The 10,307-nt window shown below is 30.7% G+C and overlaps 1 protein-coding gene across 2 annotated transcripts in view; it reads right to left on the bottom strand.

Annotated features, from left to right (window-relative positions):
- Positions 1-4,857: 4,857 nt before the first annotated feature.
- Positions 4,858-10,307, bottom strand: part of LOC112456185 (retinol dehydrogenase 11-like) — a 6,751-nt gene continuing 1,301 nt past the window's right edge. Inside the window, exons 2-6 of one of the 2 annotated variants that reach the window (XM_025018567.1) lie at positions 9,887-9,968; positions 8,097-8,407; positions 7,591-7,719; positions 5,904-6,120; positions 4,858-5,319 (exon numbers count right to left, since the gene is read on the bottom strand). In XM_025018567.1, the coding sequence (XP_024874335.1) occupies positions 5,169-5,319; positions 5,904-6,120; positions 7,591-7,719; positions 8,097-8,407; positions 9,887-9,968 (890 nt within the window). In that variant the 3' untranslated portion in view covers positions 4,858-5,168. The other variant, XM_025018568.1, reaches the window with a different exon arrangement.

Genomic DNA, 10,307 nt, shown 5'->3' with positions numbered 1-10,307 from the left:
TATCACTGAAATTATGAAGTAAATATACTGTAATATTTAAATTCTTTATTTAAAATAATATATTTTTAAATTATTATTTATCTTCTATTAAAATAGCAACAATGTGAATTTTGTGAGTCAGCAAAATTATAGATGCACGCATCTTTGTCACATTTTGGATAATAATAATGAAACGATATATGTTACGTTATTAGAGTGTCTCAGAAAGTTGCAAACTAGCAGAGAATTTTCCCACGACGAATTTTGAATTCCAGCACCGCGTCGTGCAAGGAACGCGATTTCCGCGACGCCTAAATACGATCCTTTGTCTCGCATTTTTCATCGGCTCCAAAGTGTGGAAACTTGAAATCGCATTTAATCGGCGTTGATTAACAAGAATGCATTCTCAGCGTCTGAATAGTAACAGCGTGAAATTTTGCGAAACGCCGGAAATATTTCTTGCACACGCATGACAGTGAAATTGCAGAGCGGGAAAACGTAGCGTAATGATCGCCTTCGTGATCGCTCTACGTGAACGCGAGGCGGCGAACATTACTAAACATGTGTCTTTAAGCGCCAATCGATGACCATGCCTGGAATATTTTCAAGAGAATCAAGGATATATTTTTTAAGATTCCTTCCTGTATGACTCAGGTTGTTAGACGAATCGATGACCAACGAAAAATAAAAGACAGTAACAGATTTTTTGTTAAAGGCAACTTTATCTTTTTTATTGTAAATATTTTTTAGGCTATTGCTTTCTCCTCATTACACAAATTTCTTTAGTTTAGAAAACTTTAGAATAAACCAAGAACATTATGCCGTTATCTGTCGCATTGCAAACTTAAAAAAGAATGACGATAGAATGCGAATGTGTAGAGACACACCACTATCTTCTTCTTCTATATCACACGTGTGAAAATGTTGCTAAAGTGTGTGACATACTGTGGGAATTCAGTAATTTCGGCGATAATTATGCAAATGGGCTCGTACTGTGATTGTTATGGTTGGATAGCGGAATAATGTTCCATGGCAAACCGCCTACTTGTCAGATGGAACTAGATCTGGCATGCCTTCCACGACAAGCATGACGTAATTGCTGGACTTAAAATTTCGCGCCGTTACCGCACAGAATGCTATGTCAGATAAAGCGATGTGGGCGCGTTAATTTTTTTCTCGTCCTCGAAGACGCCTGCATATCCTTGTAGCCGGACATTCACCTGGGATCGTTGACCAGACAAAATCGAAAATTTAAAAAGATCGCAACCGATGACTCGAACAGAGATCCTTTTTTATATCTTTATTCTCCATAAACGACATTCACAGCGCAAATTCTCAATCGATTTTTACGAGATTCAAATAGATAATGCTGCAAATTATAAAATACTTGAGAATTCATGGAGACTCACTGCATATTTACTTATCTTATTTCTTAATACGATAATGATACAATAAATGTCTCAATGAATTTTTTCTACGTAAAGTTAATTAAGTTCTTTGGCTAAAAACAATTTTTTCTTTGATATCTAAAAAGTTATTGTTCGTTTCGGAGAGAACGCTAATATAAATACAGGATGAAAAGCCATCAACTGCTATTTCAATCTCGCACAAAAAGATCCGTTTAAAATATCTTCATTCAATAAGTCAATCATTACAACATCTATTTCCACAAAAAGCTATCGCCCGCTCGACTGAACACAAACGCGGCGCAACCTCTTCGCAGACACTGTCATACGGAATGAAGAGCTTTGCCAGTAATATCTCCTAATAAAAAAATGTATTGTCTGATTTTACGCGCGTCATCTTGCTAGAAAAGAAGCTCCGAGAATAAATAATCAAAGAGAATATATAGATATAGATATATAAGAGAAAGAAAGAGAGAGAAAGAGAACACAGCAGAAAGGTGATACAGCAAAAAGAAAACAGTACAGATCCAATTCATAATGAAATAGATTAATCCTTTGATAGACGAAGCTTTTAAAATCAAGAATTATAAATAATATCCTATTATAGTGTTCCATATATATTTTATAGTTATATCTTATCACACACACACATATATTAAACGATTTTATAATAGGCACCATGGACGCATGTTAAGGCTTTTGATACTCTCATTGCTCCTGTTAGCAGAGGTGGGCCTCGATGAAACCGGTGATTGCATCATCGTTACTTCATGCTACTCTTTCAAGCATCGCGCTACTCAATGCCGGGTTGCCTTCACTTTGGCCTTGCTCGCTTTTCACGTTTACCTAGACCCCCGTATCATTGAAGCAGACCTCGTAATTATACGCATACCCACGTATCTTTTTAATAATTAGACTTATACTCATGGCTAACAAAACAGTCTCATCCATTCTTTTAAATTGTGCATCAAGAATTAATTTGCAATCGGAGCAGTCATACGTTTACGTGACTTGATGCCCTTCGTTTCTAGCGACGCGATATAATTAGCAAAACGCGTAGTACGACAGAGTTTCTACGTAGATGTATATAAAGGCGATGTATAAAAATTGATAATATTTTTTATTTCTTTTCGAGAAAGTAATGATAAAGGAAAATTTATAGACTTGGAAGGTACATTAATACTTTTATGCCATCTATACTTTTAGAAATAATATACATTTAGAAAGCGACGTGGATGTGAATTGCCTGTCTCTCAATAATAATAGATTCCAAAAGTTTCAGGTAATAGATAATGCATTTTCTGCACCGATGCCGCGATGGAATCTTAATAACTCTGGTTCGATAGTCAATGTTACTTGTGTCGATTGATACGTGAGTAGCCTGTCTAATGGAAGCCAGGTTTCGTCATGTACGAAAATAACTCGATGATTAGTGTATTTGTCCGATGCAAGCTACTTTAGAACATGCGTATCTTAAATAACGCGCGACACATCACGCGTATATTATATTATTAGACGCTTCCTGATGTGTTGCATCATCACAAGACATTCGAGTGTCAATGTTAAAGCGATTTCGCACTTATTGTTAGCTGCATAGCGTACATTACCAGTTTTTCCGTCGATAGTCGATACGCTTGCACATCGATGGTGGATGTTTCCGCCCGTCACCGACCTCTTTTAGGAGAAAGTATAAAATCACGATTATCCTGTGCATGGTCTCCCACGAACATTAATCATGGCGTTCTGTTTAAAAACGACGGCATCAGATTTATATTGTCAATCATAATCATGGAAATCGTGGCCTAAATCTAAGCAATATACGATTATAAACAAATAACAAGACTAAAAATCATTGAATTGAACATTTACTTGTAGAAAGTATTCTCAAAAAAAAACTTATAAATAATATAAAACATTTATGTTTAATTATAATTAACGTAAAAATAATAATTAATCAATACGAAAGTCTCTCTTTATAGTTATTTATTTTCTCATTTGCAATAACCAATGTACATTCAAATTTTATCTCTATTTCACCGAACTCGTTTTATTCGCCTATCCAACGTATGTACAATATATGCAACATGGATTTTACGAAAACAAGTGCAGCAGAAATAGAACTACATAATAAAAAAAGATAATGTTATCAGTCTACATGTCAATCTAACCTCTATACACAAAAAGGTTAGATTGACATGTAGACTGTGTGTGCTTGCGACTCGCGTTCTGCGTCTTATGAAGATAGGCCTTAAAGTTAAAACATCCTTATCAAATCCACTTTATTCTATGCAGAAATTCTTTTGCGCGCGCAATGGAACTAAACTCTCAATCATGCAGTGATTCAGTGCTGTACTGTGCAGCTATATCTTATGGATCTCTCAACCATAATAGTTGTGCTGCAGACCACATAAGAGGGATAGCAATAATCCTTTGGTTGAGGCAACCATATACGAGGGTATTATAACCGAATGTTACGTACCGTAAGAACTACGGTTATGACAACTGTATAAATGGGCATATCTTAACAGCTACATTCAATGTAATATCAATTTAACTTGAATTCACATACATTTCTCTTTTAATCATAGAGAACATTGTTGTAACAACCGTAACAATTTTCTCCGTGTATAATTGCAAATGTAATAGTTGTAACAATTGTGACTGCTTTAACATAAATTCTTATTTTAACTATGCACAAATTCTTACGTCAGCTAATAATTATTGATGGAAATACACTTTTTTTTACAAATGGGAAGCAATTAATTGCCGATAAGCACGGATGTTTATCAGTTCATGAGCTGTGATAATCACCATTGTGTGCAGTTCTTTTAAGATATTATATTATAACGTCTTTCTTAAATGTATTATTGAAAACTGTAAAATATTTACAGATGCCTGTTGGATAAAGGAGATCTAAATAAAGATTAAAACTGTTATTCTGAAATTAATCGTAAATATTATATTTAAATAAAATACAAGAAGATAGTCCAATTATCTTATATTAAATTAGAACATTAGCACCATTTAGTAATATATAATATATAAATCTAATCGTAGTAATATATAACATACATAAAGTATTAATTTAATTACTAACTAACTTTTTACTTTTTACCATAATGATCTTTATAGGTAATCGGTAATTAAATGCAACAGAATCGCTGTTAGAAGTAATTGTGTACCAAAATAATTTAAAGTCTGGAGAAATTTATTTTGTAAATGAGCTTGTAATAAGTTTAATAGCCCTGTTTCTTGGTCAAATATAATGTTGAAATAATATATCTCAAAATAAATTATCCGTAACATATTTTATAAGTCATCGAGTGTTTATCGAATTATATAGCTAAGAGTTTCTGTTAAAAAATAATTTAAACTAACAGCTAAGTTGCAAGAGTTTTACACATATATGTTTTACTCTTGATACATTGTTATCTTATTGCAATTTAATTTTAAATATACAACACATTATAAGTAATTGTTTTGGACATTTAATGTTTAAAGTGTTTTTTTTTGTTATTATTATTATTCTCTTTTTTAGCAGTGACAATCGCATAGTATCTCAAAAAGAGACACATGTAACATGTTACATTAATTTGACATCTTATTTTGTTAAAATATAGTAGGAACATTTATGCATCTTTATTAGATCTAATTTATATTTGTGAAAATTATTTATATTCTATCGTTATTCTTTGTATCTTTATACGTCACATATTGTAAACATCTGCCTAATGCGGCAGAAAAATCATGTGTGTTACCCATGACAATCCATTCAAAGAAATATTATTTATCAAGTTGGAGCGAGACAGTTTCCAAAAATGCAGAAAAGTCTTCATTTAATTCTAATTGTAGAAGTTGGCAAGTGTAATTCCATAATTTTTTGGCTTCTTGGTCATTCCTTGCAATCGATTTTGGATTGGTAACACGGCATTCTCTATAAAAAGCATAAATTGAATGGAATTATATGGCATATTTATTTAAAAAATATATATAAATTTTGGCTTTTTGGTCATTCCTTGCAATCGATTTTGGATTGGTAACACGGCATTCTCTATGAAAAGCATAAATTGAATGGAATTATATGGCATTTTTATTTTTAAAAAATATATAAATTTTATGTAAGGCCAATACAAATCTAAGGCGCGGATGTACGTATAATTAAAAATTCAATGTTTTTTTTCACTTATGTGTAATTTAACTATTCATGCGTACAGTTCTTTATCTACTATACGGTTTTTATCTCTATCAATGTTTCCATTAGTCGACAATTTTAATTAAATTCTCAATCAGTTTTAAATTAAAAGTTTAATCATCGACATTGGTATCGAGACATCAAATAGAGAAATCTACTACGAATAAATTGCATGCAACGTGAAAAAAAAACATTGAAATTTTTATCACTTATACATTCGCGCCTTAATCTCGCATTTTATATTATAAATTTAGAGTTTATTAAATTATATTTATTGATATGGTTTATAAAAAAAATGTTTGCTATCATATATAGCTTGCCCTTACGAGTAATAGAGACCAGTCTCATTAGCTGTCTTTTCATCAACCGCACAGTATATTGTTGTTTGAGCTCCTTGTTCCGGATTTTTAATAAATGGGCGCATAATATATTGAACAAAAAACGTTGCACCCGGAATTATCGTCCTATTATAGTTTCGACTCAATTCGGTTCTTATGACACCAGGATGTAAAGAATATACGTTTATTCCACTAATTTTCGCCTCTGAAATCAAATTTATATAAAAAATGGTTAGGTTGCCTGATAATCAAGCATTTACAATATAATGAATAATAATAACTAATCTAAAAAATTCTTATTAATTTATAATTGATATTTTTTATTTACTTTCCTAGACGTAATAAACTCTAATTAAATATACTATTTAATTATCTTTCAAGATAATTTCAATCCGTCAAGAGAATTAATATCTAATTATCTATTAATATCAAATTTATATTTTTTACGAATATAGAAAATGGACTAAATAAGAACCAGGCGCGGTAAATAATGCGCGAAAGTTTCATTTTTATTTTATTTTACATATCTTATTCCAACCTTAACTTCGCGCCGACTAAAATCTGTCAGACTTGAAACACACACAGCTCCGGTTGGAGTAGTAAAATCCCCCCCCCTACATCTAATTAAATCGAATCGATTCAATCGAATCGATTTAATTAGGTGTAAGGGGGGGGGGATTTCAAATCTGACAAATTTAGTCGACGCGAAGTCAAGGTTGGAAGATATGTAAAATAGAAATATACACAGTAAAAAATAAAATGTTAATCGTAACATTTTTCAAATGTCCCAGAAAGTCCACTCTAAATTTTGAGTTAAAATAACTCATTCATTGTGTGTTACTTGTTGACAAATTAGAAATGTTAATTTATTGACACTATATTTTACATTTATATTTGTTTTTTTAACTTTAAGTATAATGTAAAAATAACTTGTAAAAAATGTCGATATAACATATTTGAATAAACGATAGTTATTTCAACTTAAGAGAAATGTTGTTTTGAACATTTGATTGTAGTAAATTTGATTATTTTGTATGTCAAAGTTTACAATTATTTGAAGATTTACTTTAACTTTTGTTTATGTTAAAATAACTTTAAGGCGTGTTGATTTTTTGAAATAATTATGTTAAAATAACTCAAAATAATATTCAATTTCTAAATGACATACATAAAGTGTTAAGTTATCACGTTGACATTAATATAACACATGAAAATGTTACGAAAATAATAACATAGCTGTTGTTTGTTAATTTTACATTGAAAGTCAAATCTTGGTAACACAAGAAAATTTTAACATTTGGACGCACGATTTTTTACTGTTTAAATAAACACCTTCACACGGAATGAAGAAAGTTCGAGGTCCGAACCTGGGCCGCGAGTAGGATTATCCTCCAGTCTAGAACGGGCATGTGAAGGTGTTTATTTCTATTTCCATTTTACATATCTTCCAACCTTAACTGTATTAAAACTTTCGCACATTATTTACCGCGCCTGGTTCTTAGTTAGCCCGTTTTCTATATTCGTGCGGTTTTCTATTGGAACCTATACTTCGAATTTTATATTTTTTAGATGACAACTGTATATAGATAATTGTTATGTAATAAATGTAGTATTTTTTATAAGCCATTTCTTTTAGTTTTAATTCTTTTATACATACAATTTTTATTTTTCTTACCTTCCAATCGATGTGCAAGTTCCTTCGTAAATAATATGTTCGCCAGTTTGCTTTGCATATATGCCTTCCAAGGACGAATGTACGAATATGATTTTTCCAGATTTATATCATCGTAATGTATTTGGCCAACTGCAATAGATATTATTTAATGACTAATTAGTATTTGATTACATTTACCATTTAATAATTTGATATATATTATACTAATTATGTATATTATTATATAATTACATATTAATAATACAACAATAGAGTGTAATATATTAATTAGATAATTTTCAAACAGTTTTTATATTATTGTACACAGAGAGTTTTCAAAATTCTAATTAATTCTTTATAAATAAATATTTTACTGCATATTCTACTAGCATTGCAAACGCGATCGATCTCAATCACGTAAAAAATACAAAATTCTTACAACAATAATATAATAATATATAATACATTTAATAATCTTTTTCTTTTTATTTCTTACATCTAATTTCTCTGTTTTACTTTTTACGTACATATGTGAGCAAGTGATGATACGTTGACTATTCTGCAGCCAGGACCGGACGATTGCATTTTCGGTAATAATAACAACGTCAAGAGGAAATGTCCAAGATAATTCGATTGCAGCTGTATCTCGAATCCATCCTCAGTTATCTCGTACGGAGTGAACATCATACCGGCATTATTTACTAATATATGAATGGCCGATTCCTCTCTCAATAACATTTTAGCGCATTTTCTTACGCTTTTAAAGCTAGAGAGATCCAGCTGATAAATCGCAAGATTGCCTAGCTTATTTTTGCCTTCCAATAGTTTACTAGGAGCGCTGAATGTTAAGAAGCACAATGATTACTGTATTTAATTTCCTTTCGATACAGTCTATAATATACTGTTGTAACATTTAAAAATGTATTATATTAACCCTCCGTCTGTATACGTGGGTCTACGGCGTCCGAGCCAAAATTATATCTGCAATTGTAAAACTTGCAAGCCTGCCAAAAAGTATTGAATAAACGATGTTTATCAAAATAATTATAAAATCGTCAACTACAATGTAGACAGACGTTTTGAAGTTTTTCAGATTATTCTTTTAAATACAATAAAGTAAAGAAAAATAGCGTCAAATGTGACAGACTCACGTATACACTCCAAGGGTGTAAAAAACTTGTATACAGACGGATTAATATAAGTATTATACTAAAGAAAATATATTAATATTAATACAAACAGGTAATTATGCATATTAGTTCCGACCTTACAGATTTCACCTTTGACTTTACGTATATTGTCAAGAACACGATCCTGAGTAACGCGCAAAACTCGACGGCTTTTTATTAAAAAAGTTATTAACAAAAGAAATTTGAAATTATAATCATTAATATGTTCGCAATATTTCTTTTTTTTAATCAGTCAAATTTATTCTTAAACAAACAAAAAAGTTTTTAATCTCTTGCACTAGTGTTTTATTCACAAGCATACATGCCCAAATCGTCCAAATCAATTAACAGCAAACATTTACTTTGAAATTATTTCTATAAAAATTTTAGACAAATTGCGTGCAATTAGTGCATATACAGTGTATATACATAAGACTTATAAGAGTTTGCAATAAACGCACTTATTTGCATATGATATAATACAGAGTAGCTCAAACAGTTTTTTGTAATTGTATTTTGCAACCAATGGTTTGTATTCATACTGTTCATAGTTCGTTTTTATTTCATGACGGTCTTATATAATGTCTTAAGATGCTAAGACGGTTCTGTGATTGGTTTATAATATCTTAAGATTGTGGTTAAAGCGGTATTTAAATAGAAGATCGGGCTATGAATGCAGACTTGTTTTTCATGTCTGAGACCGATTTTTTGTACGCCACGCGCTTGCTACTAAGTAATAATTTGCATAGTAATAGTTGCATAGTAGTTATGCAACATACGATGTGCTACGCGTGTTATTCCAGGGTAAAAATGGAACTTGCCAACTTTAATTATAACTATTTGTGATAACATAATATATTGTGTATAATGCAAACACAAATATTATCAAGTGCAAAACAATGTTATCAAGCTCAACATGATAAAAATTTAAAATTAGTTACATGACATCTAATCTTTCCAACTCACTTTAAAATATGTTGAGATTTCCGTGATAAAATAAACGTAACATTAGAAAATGGATTAGCATCGCCGAAAAGACGCAACAATAAAATTTAATAATTTTAAGTTTTATACATGTCGAAGTAAGTTTTGTGTAACACATTAATGCATGCAAGCTTAGTATAAATATTGCAATTTTGTATATTTACCTCGGAAATGGATTACGCTTTATATCTTCAATCGCGGCATTTGCTTTCTCAACGTTTCGACAGGCCAAGATCACTCTCGCGCCTAAATGGAAAATTGATATCTATATAATTATTTGTATTATGTAATTATTTAAATGCTCTTATATTATTTATTTATAAACAGAGAAAAAGAATATTCTTGATTTGATACAAAACAATCTATATCTTCTTATATAAGACTTTTTTTTCCATTTTTTATCTCAAATGACTTCATTCAATCAAGGTTTATTCTTCGTTTAACGCAATACAAACTATATCTTCTTATATAAGACTTCTTATTTCCATTTTTTATTTCAAATGACTTCATTCAACCAAGTTTTCTTCGTTTAACGCAATATAATCTCATTTCAAGATGAATATTCTTTTTCTCTGTGAACAATGT

The sequence above is a fragment of the Temnothorax curvispinosus genome, unplaced genomic scaffold (assembly GCF_003070985.1).
Source record: "Temnothorax curvispinosus isolate PA1 unplaced genomic scaffold, ASM307098v1 QBEX01006657.1, whole genome shotgun sequence".
Classification (NCBI taxonomy): domain Eukaryota; kingdom Metazoa; phylum Arthropoda; class Insecta; order Hymenoptera; family Formicidae; genus Temnothorax; species Temnothorax curvispinosus.
Note: the sequence above shows the minus strand (reverse complement) of the source record. Positions and strands in the feature narration are given on the sequence as shown.